We start from the raw sequence: 17863 nt of genomic DNA, 5'->3' as shown, positions 1-17863 counted from the left end.
GAAGGGTATATATTAATTAGGAACATTTACGAGGAAAATGGATATGCTACGGTGAAAACAGAAGGCGTTAGGAGACTTTGGCCCCTCCGGTCAACGGTACCATTTTTTCTTTGCTTTTACTTTTTTGATTGCCAATTGACTTTCAAGAGTATACTTTTGTTTTTCAGAGAGAACCCCCAACATATTAAAAAGGTAGCTTTCTACGTGTCGAAAAGTTAATTTTTCACAATTTAAAAACGAAACTATCCACGGTACGTGAATTAAATCGTTTACGATTTAAAAGTTTTGTTTCAGACGATTAAAAGAAACTAAATTTTTTCACGATCCGAAATTCAAGTTCTATAGTAATTACAGTTCTTTTCTACGATTTGTATAGTTAAATTTACCAGGATTAAAAAATGACATATTTCACGATTCAGAATTTCGATCCCTTAGGACCCAGAAATATTTTTAGCAATCTAAAGGTTTGCAACGATCAAAGAATTAAGTTCCCCGCGTTCCGAAAGTTGAATTTTTATTTTCCGAACAGGCGTTTGCGTGATTCGATGTATTCGTCGACCGAGGGACATTTTTCGCGGTGCCGAGAGCGTCGAAAATCGATAACAGTCGCCTACGATCGCGAGGGTGAAACCGAAGTTTGATCAAGGTTTGATGGCGATCGGGGGAAAAAAGTATACTGCCTCGTTTCCGCGATTTTGTCGCGCTCGTTCTACGCGTTTTCATCGAATTTTCGTTCTCATCTCTTTGCCCGAGTTTCTTTTTTTTTTTTTCTATTTTTGCCTCTATTGTCGCCTCTCCTCCTCTGCTCGTCCCGGAACGCGACAATGTGCCCTTTCGTGGTTCCGAATCGTGTTTAGTTTATACGTTCGTTTGGTGGTTTAAGGGAGAGAAGGTCTAAATGAAAACCGGAAATGCTTCGTTAACGATTGCGATGGATTTCGTCGGAAATGGAAATTTAATCGGGCCACATTGTCACGAACGAGGAAGCACATCGCGTACGCGTTCGCGTTCTTCTTTTGCACCGGATGTACGTATGCGCGCGTACATACATACATATATGTATACTTTTATATATAGATATAGTGATAAAATTGTATTTTTTGTTCTCGTTATTATCATCGGCTATTTCATCTTCATGTTGTGGTCGTCGTACAAACAGAAACAAGGACTGAGTCGTTTCCTTTTTCTTTTCTTTTTTTTTCTTTTGCGTTACGAAAAACTTTTGTATCGTTATATATTACCGGGAAGAAAAAAAATCATTCCAGCGAACCCAAACTCTATTGCCTGCTACGTTGTGGTGTTACTTCTATGCGCGTGTTTGTATTGTCTCGAAATGCGTTATTAATATTTTTTTTTTTTTTTGTTTTTGGTTTTTAATTTTTGTTACTTTTACGTCGCATGTGCTCTCTACCATTTCGTTCTTTTTTCCTTTCCATTTTGGCTATGACTATATTTCGTTTCATTTTTGCCGTTTTTTGCTCGAGGGGAGGGGGACTTTTTTGTTGCCTGCCGACATTACAGTGTGCAATCACCGTCAAAAAATTTCTCGCAACTCTCGCATTCTCTCTTCTTGTACTCTCGCTTTCTTACTCTCTCTCTCTTATACTCTCACTATATTCGTTCCCTATATACTTCGAGTTCGATAATTTCGTCTAAAATTCCATTTTCGCCTTAACTATACACAATAATCATAATATATAATAATAATAATAATAATAATAATAATAATAATCACGACTCGAATACATCATCGATTCACCTCCGAATATAGATACAATAATTTTTTCATCTTCATCTTCTTTCGCTTCATTTTCTTAATCTTCATCAACGTTTCTTATCGCCCTTTCTCTCACATTACATCTTGCAATATAATGATCGCTTAGGTCGTCGTATATCTATACATATACATATACATATACATATATATATATATAATTTATAAAATGAAAATAGGTACAATTTTGGACGCTTTTCTTCGTCGAAAAAACGTTCCGAAAATTTCATTTTCGCTTAATAATGCCCATCGGTTGCGATTCTAGTCCACTTGGTAGTAAAATTTTGTTTAGTTTCCGTTCACGCTTCTTTTACACGCATTCGCTCGTCCCGACGCGCTCTGAAAATTCACGCGGTCCATTCGTACAACACAGTCTCTTGCACACGCGCTCTGGATTTTTTTCGCTTAAAACGCATTCCCGTAATTTTTTCTATATTTTTTGCTCGACACTCGCACCATACAACATTCACGCAAAAATTTCAGCGACAATAATCGCCGTCTCGCGATACATATCAGCCTTTTTTTGCCATCGGTGTTCGAAAAGACTTGAAATTTTCGGCCGGTCAATCGCGTGCTTCCAGAATCGACGAGCTTCTTCCAACGGCGCTCGCAAACCAGAAATTACTATTCCACCGTGAAAGTATATTTAATATTCTACTCTACGTCTCGCGCGTTAGAATATTTACACTCGCGTTCGACGGCAGCTCCGAGTTTCTCGTCGTTTCGCTCCCGAACGGCTCGAAACTCGAATTTCGAACGACTTTTAATTCTGACTCGGCTCGCGTGCAGGCTCGTTCGATCGAAAGGAACGAGGACACCGAAGAATTTTATTACATTACAGATCGCTGAAAGAATTCCGTTCTAACGCGTTTTGACGATCGGTTTCGCGACATCGATTATCCGAGATCGTTATTTTCCTTCGCGAGATAGATGAATTTTACGATAAAAATTATTGCGCAACGCGAAACCGATCCGGTCCCGTGAAACTTTAGCTGGAACGAGCCCTACGCTGTCGATAGGAAGCCCGAAAGACGCTTTATACACAATACTTGTTTTGAATTCGCGATTACATTGCGAAATATTGATCTACAGTGTTCAATGGTATCTACGTTTTGAGTATCTGAAACACTGCGCTCGGATCTAACAATCGTTCGACGCATTCCCATTTTGTAGAATACCCTTTCCCTTATTCCTAAATACTTGAAAATAATCGCTTTTATTTTCCTTTCAACGGTATCGAGTTACATCGTTTTGATATGTCTCAACGAAGAATCGGGAGCCATGTTTCCCAGGGGTTTCCGCAAAGTATCAAAATTAAATTTAAGCGTTTCCACGCGATGTTATGTTTTCAAAGACCGTCGAATTTTCTTTCTTCTTCCGTAATGCATAGTATTTGAGAGGAAACCGAGTTGAAACGAGGCTCCGATACAAACGAGTACAAACGATAGTCGAAACAAATTTCTGACGAATTTCGGAGGCGCTCCACGGAAGAGCCCCTCCGAGAACATTTTGTCGCGATTACTTGATCGTTTCTCGATAAATTGGCCATGATCAATTCAATTTCCGATACCCGAGTAGTTAATCTCATCGAACACTGCCCAGCGAAAGATTCTCGAATTTAAAATCGTTCCGCCCGCGCGCGCCCGGAAGTTGTTCCGTCGCACGGAAGCACCCGGTGACGAACGTACGTGTGACGATCGTAAAAAATGAAAATAAACGCTCGTCGTTTAGATCCTAGATAATATGCGTTTTGAATCGAGTCACGCAAAAAGGCTCTCGCGATTTTCGAAAAAATTTCTGCTCGTGTTCATTTCACCGTTTCTCGCAATCATCGAAAACGTTTAGCTCTTTCTCCTAGATATTGTATCACGTGTATCATCATACATAGAACCATTAATGAGATAAATCCTACACAATGCGGAACTCGCTCGTAACCGAAAGAGACTGGTGAATTTATCGTTTCGTCTTTTTTTTGTATTTTTTTTTGTTTTTTTTTTGTTTTTGTTTTGTTACATTTTGCTCCTATCGTTCATCATCTATATATTCCTCCCGCTTTTTCTCTTTTCGCTTGTTCTCTGGATTCGATATATTTTTCTTTTTTTTTTTTTTTTCTTTTGCGCGTCGACCATTTCCAAAATTCGAAAATTTGTAAACGCTGCTCACTACGTACGCGGCGCTTCGAGGATTATCGTGTATATACGGTTTGTTCGAACGTGTACACTCGTTTCCGGGACGACGTCGCAAACATCGCCGTCGCCGACGAACGCACGTTTTCGACGACGTCGTCGCGGATCGCAAAGAAACTTGTATCTTCGGCTCGTTATCGCACTCCGGATGGTAAACCTTTCTTCGAAACGCTTTCGATCGCGCGCCCCTCGTCTCGATTTACCGCTGTTCGCTTTCTCTGGGTCGTAATTTCTGATCTTCGAATCTGGATGTTGAGTGTGATCGTCAACGATCATCGTTGATTTCGTTCCGTTACGAAACGAGACGAGGAACGATCGAAGCAGTTACATCTCTCGCCGATCGACAGTAGGCTCGCATCAAGAATCGATAGCGATAACTAATAATAGTGGTAATAGTAGCAATAGAGTTAACTAATGATAATTAATAGCGATAACTAATAATGTCGAGAACAGGCGTGAAGCGCGGTCCAGTTCGACGCGAGGGCACGATCGGCTTATCAATATGCTTTGAACTAGATCGAAAACATTTCCGAATCTTTCGAGGATGTTTAATAATTTCTTTCGAAGGTGTTTTTTTCGTCCGATCGTGCCCGGATCGACCGGATTCTGCGTTTTCGCCGTCTCATCGGCGGTGCAATAATAGGTAACGATAATATTTAATAAATGCACATGTTCTAAATTTCGTGTGACAATCGTCAGCGTATTTCAGAGATTTGTTGCTCACGATACGCACTTCTATAATCGGTGCTCTATAGTTGGGATCGTCGATAGCGAACCTCGACGTCAAGGAACCACTTTATACGAGACAAATTATTCTAACATTAATAATAATAATAATAATAATAATAATAATAATAATAATAATAATAATAATAGTAATAGTAATTAAAGGAAAGAAACTAACGGTGGCCAAACTGCCATGAAAAGAAGCAGACGTGTTTGATGCGATCCACGTGTGACAACTTCGATTGTGCATCGACAAGTGTATGATATTGTGACGATGATGACGGTAATGATAATAACTAGACGTAATAATAATAGTAGCAGCAACTAATATAGTACGGATATTAAAAGTAATAAAAACGATAAACGTGTGTGTATGCGTGTGCGTGTATGTTTTCTAACGAGAGTAATAGTAACAGTAGTAATGAAAACTAGCGTGTCTGCGTGCAGTACGCCGGTTACAATAATCGGAACAAAAGTATCTGTCTACCTTCGAGATGTTTGAACAGAAAAATAGAACGAAAGAGTATGGAACCGGTCACGAAAGGCATGAAAGTAGTAGTAAATGTCGACCTTTAAGCAGACTCGACGCGTGTAAACGATAAAACCGCAATATAAATTTGCATAAATCCGGCGACCCGGCGCGCCATTTTCTACGTGAATAGTAACTAAAGAACCGTAGTTTTGTTGTATACGTTTTACGTGCTGCTGCGCGGTGCACGTTTTCCGTGTTTCTACCTTAATTAACTCTCCCGAGCCGCGCAACTAAAACGCTAATTACACGATATAAACGATCGATTAATTAATAAGGCAGTAACTAATCGTAAAATCCCTAGCTTGTCGCTTCATCCTTCGTTTTTAACCAATTCTGACTAGCAAACGTAACTCGACGCGGTTCTGTATCCGCCGATCGACGCCGTTTTCTTAACAATTTCACACGACGAGAATTCGTTTGTTTTGTCTTAAATTCGAAACGGGAGCTCGAAATAAGAATCGATCGACGCTCGATTCGTCGCGCGACGATCGGCGAATAAAAACGTTGCGAGGTGCGATCGAAGAGTGCACGGGAGAACGTTTAATTTTTTTTTTTTTTTAAATTTTCTTACTTTTTTCTTTTTTTTGAAGCAACAAAACAATCGAACCTTGTTCGAGAACGAGTGAACAAATGATCCGCGCTTTTTTATTTCGTTTCACGAATATATTTCGATGCACGTCCGAAAACAGGTCGTTGAAACATAGACGAATGGCAACGAAACGCGCGTTGATTTAAATTTACGAAACCAAGTACCGAGATCGCGTTCGTTTTCAACATTGCCGGCACTCTTCTAACTCGAACGAGGATATAAATGGTATACACAAAAGGGACAAAGAGGAACGTATAACGCGATAATTTTTTTTTTTTCTTTTTCGTCCGATTCCTCGATCGATCGACGCGCGCGCGATTTTTGTTCGAAAGAGGAAAAAAGCGAGGATTCTTCCACGATAAAATAATAATAATATTAATAATAATAATATACAATAATAAAAGTAAAGCTTAACAAACGACGCGAGTGTCAGTGGCGTATATAATATAACTCTCAGTCGATGCTACACGTAAAATTAAAAGTAAAGGGAAGACATCGAAAACGATAAAGGGTCGCGCGAAAATTTTGTCACCGATTAGGTATCTTTGCACTTTGAGCGAAATTGCAAATAATATAACGAATAGGGACCGAGAACATTGGCAAATTGTTCAAAACGCGCTTCTTCTACGTTCAACGTTTACGTACCGGCTTCGCTCGTGTATAAATAAGTGTTCAAATAATATATAATATTTAACGAGTATAACTATGTATACATATATATAAATCTATATGTGCGTGTTGGTGTATACATACAAGTATTTATTTATATATATATAAAAAAAAAAAGGAAAAGACTAAACAGAAAAAAAGGAGAATCTCGAAACGTGGCTACTACACTTTTACTATCGATTTTCATTTTCTTTTTATCAAAGATATCGCGATCTCGTTCGATGACAAAACGATATATGGCTTGAGTGTTTTCTTTCGTTCTTTCTCTTGCATTTTCTCTCTAAAAAATACGCCTCCAATTGCCCTCTAGCAATTTCTGTATGATTAACTAATCATTAATAACTAATAGCGATAATAATAGCAATAATGATGATAATAGTAGTAGTAGTAATAATAATAATAGTAATAATAATGGATTAACTGCGATGTCGAAACGCTGGGCCGTCGGATCCTTGAATCGCGCGATATTCTTCTCGATTTATCTATCGATCAAAAAGCAAGCATTTCCTTCTTCTGTCGTGTTCGAACGTGAATTTTCGAAAAAATTCCAAAATTCGTATTCGAACGAGGATTCTCGAAACCGTTCGAAACCGCGAACAGGAATCCGACCGGCGCCCTCGCCAGAAAGCGTGGATGGGCAGGAATTTTTACAAAATACACAAAAAACAAAGAATTCGACGAAACAACAACAATATTATCATCGAAGCTTTCGGAAGATTCATTCGTACCGTACATCCATATATTTTTTTTTTTTTTTCGATTTAGAAAGAGTGTCGTTTTTGCTCATACAAGGATCGACCGGACTTTGGCCGATATTTTTTTTTTTGATACAACGAAAAGAGGCTACTTGTGTTTTGTCAACAACGCGAATATTTTTCTCGTGCACGTTCCCGCCGGCCCATTTCGCTCGAGAGCCCGTCCCGGACCGTCCGTTTTTAGCAATTACTTTCACCAATTTCGATCGATCGTGGGTTTATCGTGCTCGATCGATCTCGATGTTCGACTTTCTTTTTGCTCGCGCTCGAACCGTCCTTTTCAAAGACGAATAAGTACCGATTTTGCCGTACGAGCTTTGTACCCTTTTCTGACTAGAATTGAATTTCGAATGGACGATCCGGACGCCTCTGTGCTCCTCTTTTTAGCATAAATCCGGCAACGGGACTGCGGTGTCGGAAGTGCGTCGGTATAATGTGCCCAAAAGGGGACTTCGACCAAACTCAATCGATACCATTAAACCTGTGCACGCACATTTTCGTCGCATTGTGTTAGATTTTGCCACCAATTGCTTCGCGGTTTCTCTCAATTGCGTTTGATATTTAATGGGGTTCTTCTTCATCGGAGACGATGGAAAACGCGACGAAAACGGGCGCCGAAAATTAACGATAATCTGCGCTGTGTGTTATACTCGGTAATTAACCGTACGTAAAACGTTTTAAATCTGAAAACTCAACATCGCCTTTTTTTTTTCAATGCTCGACGTCGCTCGTCTCCCGTTTCCCAAATATTTCCGAACGTCCACCTCTTTAAATACGATTTTCACTCGGTTCCCAAACGATTCTAAGAGTTTTCATTCAAATTTCCACCGTGGATCGTTCGTGTCCGGATCAACGATGAATTTCAAGCAACTTTTTGATTCGAAATCTAGCCGTATCGAAGAGAGAGGGACACGATCGACGTCGGACGCGAAACCCATAATTGAGATCTCGCGAACAAATTGGAAACAATGCGTACACGTGAAACTTTGGGGATTGGGCTTTGAGAGGATTTACCCGCGGGATAAGGATATGGTGGATGGTTTGATCTGTAGGGACGGGTGGCGGGGTATTTTTGTATTGTGTTGAAAACAACGTCATAAGTGAAATAACTGAACGCTGTACTCGAAAGACTAATGAAAAACCAGGGGGATGGGAAACCTGAACGCGCGTCGCCGCGCCGTCTTCCTCAAGTCGACGTTCGAGGAGAGTTTGTCGCGAGATTCGGGTCGAAATGTCTCGCCGGTAACACCAGAGCGTCGCGACGCTCGTTCAGGCACCCTCCGATCCGCGTCCGAGTCCCACAGCCCTTTGGTTTGTCTCCGTAGTGAGTGCCTCCGCGATTTATTGAATAAAACGCGACGCTTTGGGGGAATGGGTGTCGCTATCGCTTCTGTCCTTACAATAGAATGTGTCGAGTACGTTTAATTAATAATTATGTGTGTATGCGTGGTTACGGTTAACTGTTAATTAACTTGACTTGACAAACGGTTACGGTACTGTAGTTAATTAATTATTATCTGTTAGTTTAAATATGCGAGTGACTCCACCGTGCAATCACCTCTACCTCTAGCTTCCTCCCTCTCTCGATCCCTCCTTCTCGCTCGCCTATGCGGAGTATACAACGTACACACGTTGCCTAAACTACGGACACTTATTACACTTATTAGCATATTTATTCTGTTAAATACTGAAAATGGGATTTGGAGATGGAAATTATGGGGTTCGGGGCAGATTAAGAACGGCGGTCGGGTCTCGTGGACGGGAAGTGGAGGTTTCTTTTCGTTTCGAAGAGAATTTTGTTCGTTGATTTGCTAGATTAAGTCTAGACCGCTCGTTCGTGGGCCAAGGAAATATATTCGAAAATCTCGAATGTTCCAGGGATTACTGGTGTGTCATGAAGGAAATACGAAATGAATCCGTTACTTCCAGCCGTCCCACTACGCGATTGGCGGTGGTGTACGACTGACGAGACTGTAAACACTGAAAAAGACCACGTGCTTTCTGTATACTTACTTAGTTAACTGTTTACTGCGGTACACTGTAATTACTGCTCTACCATAGTACTACTAGTTGTGAGTTATACTTGAGAACGTTCGTTTAACTGTAACGGAAAACCCTGACGAAGGCACCCACTCAACGGACTCTGTCGTATTTCATTTTTCGCTCGAATTTTCCACCGTGTTTGTCGTTTGATTTCAAACAAATTTGTAAATCGCAGCGAAAACCTTTTTTTCGCTCGTTTCGTAATCATTTTTAAACGTTTTCAAATCGCAAGAACCGATATATATATATATTGTTCGAAGCTGGACTCGTATTAGATTCGATTATTGTTTTTTTTTTTTTACTTCCATATCAAAGATGTTCGGACTCGGTTTTTTACCTCGGACACGCATACGGGGGGTTGGTAATAGGGGTCCAGGGTAAAGAAAACACATTCCCGTAAACGAAAAATTTGGAGAATATTTTGAAAAGAGTATCGACTCGTCGCGAAAACCGAGGGTTCCGAGCGGCCCCCACGAGTTTCAGCAACGAGCCAGCGCGGTGGGTTCGCTCGTTCGTCGCCATCAATTCGCCGATCAGACGCGTTTCGATCGAATTTACGGCACGGTTACTACTCTGTCAAAGCGTCGGATCGTTCGCGACATTATTTTTTTTTTCAACCGTTCGCCGAAAGTGTCGAAGATCGAGGAATTTTGAAGAATTTTGTCGTTTCGCTCGAAACCGAAGATTTGTATCGACAGCCGATGATCGAACGAGGTCGCGGAACGGAACGCGAACAATTTTCGTCCGGTGAACACTTGGGAATGTTAGAGCTTGTGGAATAACCAGGATACGTCGCGTGGAGGACGATCTCTGTTAAAAACGCTCGACTCGATGAAAAAAATCGCGTTTGCGGGGAATGCTCGCGTTCGGGATCGGTACGAACGACGACGGCGAACGCGCGCCCATCGCCACGCCAACTATGCCTCTTCATTTATATAGTGAACATTGAAACAACTTATTCCGGTTTTTAATCACGGAGGCTCGGTCAGAGACACCGCGTGAAGACGCGAATGCCGCCGAGGCGCTCGCACTGCTAGACTGTCGGTTTTATCATATGCTGCGCACTTATGATACACACTGCCACGAATATCCACATACGTGTCTCGTCTTATGCCTCGTTTATCTCTCTCTTCTCTCTCTCACTCTCGGGGATCGATCAGAGCGCGCGACCGTACGTGGTATATTCGTCGTGAGATTATTTCATTAAAAAATTAAAACCCGATCGAAAACAAATCAACGGTTTTTGCTTGTAAAGCCGCGAATTCGAACAACGGCTCTCTTCTAATGCCGTTGCTTAACTGCTTAGGATGATGGTTGGTTCGTTTGGTTATTTTTCATCGCGCGTGACAGGCTGCGTTCGTGTCTCTCTTATTATTTTTTTTTTTTTTTTATGCGTCGAGGTGATATGCGCCGTCTTTGCGTTCCGTCGTAATTGCTCGTTCTTTCGGTTCGTTGTTGTACCGTCCGTCTCTGGAACGTTGATTTCGCACCTCGAGCAAACCTGCCACTACGTGGTGTGGACACCCTTCGACGAAGAGAATGTCCCGTTACTGTCGGGTTTGTGTGGCGTCAAGTCCGGGATGCATGGCGACGCCATTGGCGTCATTTTCGTCATCGGTTCTGCATCCAAACGTATGCCAAAGGCCGCGAATTTTGCTCGTTTTTCTTTTTTCGTAATCTCAAATTTTGTTCTTTTCCTCCTTTGGATCGATCGCTTTCGTTCGTCAGGCTTTCGGCGCGATCGACGCGCGACAACGCCACGCGAGGACCTGCCCAAAAACCGGACGGATGGTAAACGATTTCCGCAATAACGATCTTGAACGTTAACGTGAAAAGGTACCAGTGTGAGGCCGAATCGAATCGTTCTGGAATTCTATTATTGTTTTGATAAATTTTTGTTTCTTTTTAAAAGTCCGCTGCTTTCTTTAAACGACAATTTACAAAATCAATTGGCTTTACATATCCGTAGCGTGTGTATTCGAGTGTAATCGAGTGTAAATAGTGTGTATGTACGTGGGTGTAAATGTGTAGGCGACGCGCATACGCACGTACCTGTGTATTGAGATGTGTGTGAGCGCGCGGGGTTGCACGCTCGAGAACTAGGGCAACTTCGCTTTGACATTGTACGTTGACCGAGATCGCGGTTGCCTCGCCCGACGGGGTTACGTCTTCTTCCACGACGCCATGGCGAGACGCGATCCTCGGTTTTGTTTTCATTCACTGTGTGTGCTTGTCTGTGATATCTGTCGTTGTGCATTGTTGTAAACTGTTTGCTCCTTGGCGAGAATACCAATTCTACCGCACGCCGCCGGTCGAGCGGTATCGTGCGGATTTTGCGTTTAATTCGTGAGGTCGAGTCGTATTTGTGAGTGTGTATGCGCTGGGAGTATACACCAGCGCATCCGGGCTATGGCATTTTTTAGATTATTTAAACATTTAGCAAATTTACATGAAAGAGATTAAGATTATGGGTAGTAGTAAGGGCTGGTTTTGCAGAACGCGTGCTCCCCTCTGTTTCTCGATTTCCGTCGAAGTCGGCTCGGCCACTCGCCGCGTCGCTCGTTTCTTCTTCTGCGATTCACTTCGGATTCTCCATTGTCCGCGAACGGAAGACACCATATTCGTTCCTCGTGGATCGAGCTTGCTCGCGTATCGAGGGAGCAGAGCTTCGTACGACGAGTGTTTTACCCTTGTTGTTGCGTGTCCCGACGTGTATCGTCTCCATCGTCGCGTCGACAGTGGGGTTGCAAATCGTTTTGAAAATCCGACGAAGGTAGGACGCGCTGCGCCACCGGCCCGCTTACGAGTTACGGGCATATGTAAATCAATATATTTGTAAATTATTTTTTTGTGCTTTTTTTCTGTCGGCGCGCCAGTTGAGACGGGCGCGCTCGCCAAATTTTTTTTTTTTCTGTTTATTTATGTAGTTATTTATCTCGTAACCTTTGCTTATCATTCTTCGATTACAGAACATACACTACTAGAGCTATTGTAATTGTTTGCTTGTGTGTTTCGTTTAATTTTTATTAATTATGGTACACGTTCGCGGGGCACGGGCCGGCCGATTATTGGATCGCTTTTTTTTCTTTTTTTTTTTTTGCTCCTTCCATTATACGTCGCTCTTCTCTCGTCCGTCCGTCTATCCTCGTTTCTTTCGGTTTGCGCTCGATAAAAAAGCAACCCTCGGCGCACGGCAGGATGCACCGGTGAAAAGCTTGTCGTCTCGGAATCGTTTCACGACTGCGTCGCGAAGGATCTCGACGTTGTGCTGGCGTTTAGTGTTTAATTGTATTGTTGTTGTTGTTAATTTATTATTTTTTTTTGTTGCTAATAACGGCGATAGTGACGGTGAAAAGTGGATGGTGATGTTGTTGCTTTTTTTTTTTTTTTTAAAGAAAAATCTTTTTCGTTTCTTCTTCTCCGCTCCTACATTCGTGCACCATTTGTTTTTTGATGATTTTTTTTGTTACTTTGTACGTATATTATAACTTTTCTGCATGCGATTTGTCAAGGGACCGTGGACAATCTTTTGCGTCTTCGTTTGTCTTGGAAAGTACATCCCAAATTATCTTCTGCCAATGTGTCTGTTGCTTTAACTTTCGTATTTCGTTTCTGCTTTCCTTTTTTTCGTTAATTACTTTTCATGCTTGCGGTACGCGTATTATCGAAACGAACCTGACTTCTGTCCCGATTTCACAGTTACTCGCTCAGTCATCCTCTTTCATTCAACGCACCTCTCCTTCGGATCGAATCTCAATACGCGCTCGAGTAACGTCTGACCATCGGTGTGTCTGTTCTACTTAAAAATTTCGAGCTCGATAATCACGCCCCGCAACTTTACCGAAACAAACGAAACAAAAGAAATTCTGTTCCCGTGTTCTTGTACGTATATACCTGAACGTAGCCGAATCTCGCGTGTGTGCGTCTACCCGAAAGACAAAATCTCGGAAAATTGTGTGATCGCCAAACGTGTTTCTTTTTTTTTTTCTTTTTTGGTCCCTGTCCTAATTTGGAGGCTAGTCGGTGCCGGTGGTGCGAGTGTGTGAAGACTGTGTCTTTAGGCTTATTATTTATCTATTCTATCGTAGCTGTACAATCCATCGCAATGCTGTGTGTACGTGAGCGTGTATGTGTAATCGTGTGGTTGTGTATCAGTGTCGAGAAAAAAAAACTTCCCGATCAGCGACGCCCATTTCTTGGAGAACGCTCTTATGCGCGAAGACCCTTGCTTCTCGATGATCGTTTACGTGTTTTACCGCAATGAATGACGGCGAACGGGTCGCATAAGGACGATCGCCAACGACCGAGCGTGCACCGACGACGAACAGAAGCACTGGTTCGATAAAAACGATTATCGTTGGTTGCGTGGACGAGGTGTATGCACTCGTCCAGCTTTAGGTATTTACATAGAAACTAACCCTATTTCGCATTATGTACTCGATTTAAGTTTATCAGTAAATTCTCAGTTTATGCTTGTGATATCAAGGTGTATTTACATACTACTTAATCCGAGGAAAAAACGCCCTGTAACGCAAAAACTTGTTATAATAAGAACGACCAATGATCGACCCGCGTGCGCATGACCGGAACTCGAAACGCGTCTCTGTTTTCCGTTCACCAAAGTTGCACGATTTCGTTTCCTCGTCACCGGTACAAATGTTAAAATTAAATTTGGACGCCAAGTTTCAGTCGTTTTCTTTTTTTTTTCTTTCGGGAGAATTCGTCGAACGCGGTGGATGCACGAAGAATAAATTATTGCGAAGAGTCGTTCGAGTTCCGGTCGCGAGGCAGGTGCAATCGTTAAATGTAGCTTTGACGATGAATCCTTTAGCAATCTTTTCTTCTCTCGTTCCAGATGGTGAAAAAGCCTGTCTATCCGGCGGTTTCTTGGCGCGTGTCTTTTACGTTCAACGAAGATGACGACGTCAGGCTAATTTTTTAATTGGCGAACAAAAGGGTTAAAGGGAGAGATCCCCTGAAAAGGAACGGAGAAGTCGGGGTACAACGCCCAGGTGTTCGTGGTGTTTTTCTGTCGCGACTTCCCGAGAAATTAAGAATTTTCTTTTCTACTGCGTCCTCTCTCCGGGTGTTTCGATGTTTTTTGAAATCAAAATGCTCGTTGTACGAAGGCCGGGATTAAAAATTTCATCTCGGGACAGAATGTGGAAAACGGAGGAAACTGTAAGGTTTCCGGGAATGGGATGAACGTTCGCGCGCGTCAGCCACGGAACGAAAAAATTTCGTCGAGAATCTCCGAAGGGAACAACAACAACAACAACGCGATCGATGTGAGATATGTTTGTCACGGGGAAGAAAAAATTCGGCACGCTACCATTTTCAATTTCCGCACTCTTCATGTTCGCGATTGCCAGTCGAGGAAACGAAGAAATCGAACGTGTCGTAGGTAAACGTTTGTTATTATTATTATTATTTTTTTAACGATACTTTTGCTGGCCATTTTTGTTTTTCTTTGGTTCGAGACCGCCTCTGACATCACCGTTCAACGTTTACATTTTTACGTATTCGTTTTGTGCCGCGAGTTTTTTTTCGGATCACCGTGTTTCCGTTCAGTTTCCGGCCAAGAATTCGAGTTCCAAGATACAAAGCGCGGTGTTACGGTAAACGTTTTCGTTTCATCTTGTTCGGTCTCGTCGAATGAAACCCCATCGAAAATACGGACTGTCCAGGAGTTTTAGAAAAAGGTTGGAAAGGGGTCGAGAATGATGGGGTGTTTTTATCGTAAGGACGTTCGTTTAGGGTGGATAAGGGACTGGCCCGAGTTTCTAAAGTTCGCTCCAACGGGTTGAAACCTACGGATTTTCTATGTTCTTCTTCTTCTCCTCTCCCTCGTCATCCTCATCTTCGTAGCTTTTTAATTGATCCACCTCTGTTCTGCTTCTCCTTCTTCTTCGTCTTATTCTTCTTTCTAAGTATTGCGAGAACGTAACGGTATATTGCAAGTAAAAGTTCGAAACGACGCAATTATCTTTACGCGTTCAGATTATTATACCCGGAAATAAAAAAATATTTCGCTTATAACGATCACAGGACCTCAGATTACCTGAAGCACGCCACTCTAAAATCTCTCTCGCTCGCTCCATTCTCGCATTCTCTCCTTCCTTGATGCTCACGAAGCATTCCCATTCGCACAGCTTCCCGTTCGCTCGATCGTGTGCCCGTGCACGTACGCGACAATCCCAAGGTCGTTCATTCACGAAATATCTTGCACGTGCTCTCGTACTCACTCACACGCTCTCTCTCTCTCTCTCTCTCTCTCTCTCTCTCTCTCTCTCTTTCTCCCTCCTTCACTCTTTCTCTTGTGTTCAGGGCTTCTGCCATCTTTTTCTCTTCTCATTCTCTCGTCGACACTGGGATCGTGTACAACTGCCCGGGCACGCGCCTCCATGCACGCTCGAATATCTCTTTCGCCTATTTTATATCCTAGTCTCATAGACCCTATATTTATTATTTATAATATTTATATATATATATAATATATATAATATTTAGCATTTAGTTTTTTATTTCTCTCTCTCTCTTTCTGCAACGTCATTTTTCATCAGCATTTTCATCATCTTCTCTTCATATTTTTTCCTCCTCGTCTCTGGCGTGTGCATGCTTGCGAAAAATGCTCGTACACTCTGACGAATCTCTTGAAAATGTGCAACGTGTACAGTAGGAGGTTCGCGGCAGGCCATCCTTACGGCCTCCGTTCTTTCGTTTTTTTTTTTTTTTGTCTCCATCATACACTCCAGACTCTCTGTATGTATATATAATATATATAATATAACTGTTTGTAATAATTATATTTTGTTTGTCCGCTTACGAGCTAATAGTTTTCGTGCTGCCGACCAGCACAAGTTGCGCGCATTTTATATATCCTTACGTCTCAAGTAAGTTTCGCCGTATGTATCTCTGTATACGTGTATGCGTGTGTGTTTGTTTGTGTTCTTGTAAATACGTGTCTTGTGTTCTCTGTGTTCCCTGTGTACAATGTATCACTAATGCAGCGATCGGCGACAAACGTCGCGCGATCGCGATTCAGACCGTCCGTCTTTTCCGCGTTCGTCCGATAAACGGGAAGGGGCTGCGGTACGTATGCAGTTTGATGATTCGCCTGATCGCGTTTACGCACGTCTCAGACGTGTATGTTTGCCTTAAACGTTACGGGAGCTAAGATTAAGGGAACCTTAAACTGGTTTTTAAGTATGTATATATATATATATAGTTTAGTTTGTTGAGCCTCGGACGGACATGCTGGTTTTCCGTGGATTTTCATGTTCCACTATCCCAGCCTGATCCGGTCCGTGTGTACGGCTCTTGTACTAAAAAAACCATAGTACCTCGCGTGAATCCTCGATTGTCCGAGTAATCGGACGACCAGGTACGCGTCAGTTAAGCAGTTTCTTTCAAATAATATTATGGCACGTTTCAGGGGTGAATCCGGCCAACAACGATGACAACGCGTCCTGAGAATTCTGATAGAGCAACTCTATGAAGCAAATGGCAGTCGCGCGAAAGGGAGAACCGTCGATCGCCGGTTCGAACAGCGAACGAGGGTAGTCGAGTCCGGCTTGCCGTGTCGTTCTAGGAACTCTGGATTCAGGACCCAAGTAGGAACAACGTGATCAGCGCGACGTAATCGACGCGCTGCTAGAAGACCATTGTCACCGCGGCCGTCGTCACGCACCGTCTAACGGATTTCTAGATACGTATGACGTTTCTCTCCTCTCTGCTCCGGGGAGAGAAGGAATTTTCACAGTTGTATCGACCACGACGCTTCGACCCAAACGTCGTCGCGTCGGTGATGATAAGATTCGCTAGACCCCGGAAGCCGACGCTACCGGGGCGTCGCGTTTTGGAACAATTCTAGCTTACACTGCTGAGACACTAGTGATTTCGCGGGTGACCACACTTGGACGCCTGTGTTCGAACCGACGCAGAGGACGACAAACGTTTTCAAAGGTTTGTCGCCGGTATACGTCGTTCTTTACACGGTGTCAGAGTTACCGAGCATGTCGTCGGCTTTCCTCTTGACGCCGCGGTCTTCGGGATGCTGCTGCTGCTGTTGCTGGTGTTGTTGCTGCTGCTGCTGCTGCTGTTGATGATGATGAAGACCAATGCTAGACGAAGCTTGCTGCTGCTGATCGCCGAGCGACGCTGGGCGAGCGTCGGCGGCTTGAAGAGTTTGCTGGTTAAGGCGTTCAGCTTGCTGCTGCAGGCTTGTCTGCTCCGACGTCCAAGGGGTCCACTCGTCTCAGTAGTAACTGAATTTTCAGGGTTGCTGATTGTTCTGTTGGTTGACCACGTGCTGGAGAGTAAAACTCAAGGCGCGTGGATCTCCGTGAAGCCTCAACGCCTGTTCTAATCGCTGTTCTTGCAAGCGCAACGCTTCCCCTGTGAAGAGTTCAATCGTTCAGATCGTGGGACCTTTCTAGCGGGGATGATATAGTTCCTGATATATTCAAACTTTTGAGGATATACAGGGTGTTCAGCCACCCCTGCGAAAAATTTGAATGGGAAATCCTAGCGGTCAATACACATACCCCGAAATCCTACGCAGTTTCGAGAAAAAGATTCGTGTAAGTG

The 17863-nt window shown here is 42.9% G+C and overlaps 1 protein-coding gene across 14 annotated transcripts in view; it reads right to left on the bottom strand.

The window, feature by feature from the left end:
• Positions 1-1388: 1388 nt before the first annotated feature.
• Dati (zinc finger protein datilografo) overlaps positions 1389-17863 on the bottom strand; it is a 124166-nt gene continuing 107691 nt past the window's right edge. For all 14 annotated transcript variants that reach the window (XM_076767505.1, XM_076767435.1, XM_076767478.1 and 11 more), the window contains one exon: positions 1389-17671. In XM_076767505.1, the coding sequence (XP_076623620.1) occupies positions 17550-17671 (122 nt within the window). In that variant the 3' untranslated portion in view covers positions 1389-17549. The remainder of the gene's footprint in view (positions 17672-17863) is intronic.

The sequence above is a fragment of the Colletes latitarsis genome, chromosome 1, assembly GCF_051014445.1.
Source record: "Colletes latitarsis isolate SP2378_abdomen chromosome 1, iyColLati1, whole genome shotgun sequence".
Classification (NCBI taxonomy): Eukaryota; Metazoa; Arthropoda; class Insecta; order Hymenoptera; family Colletidae; genus Colletes; species Colletes latitarsis.
Note: the sequence above shows the minus strand (reverse complement) of the source record. Positions and strands in the feature narration are given on the sequence as shown.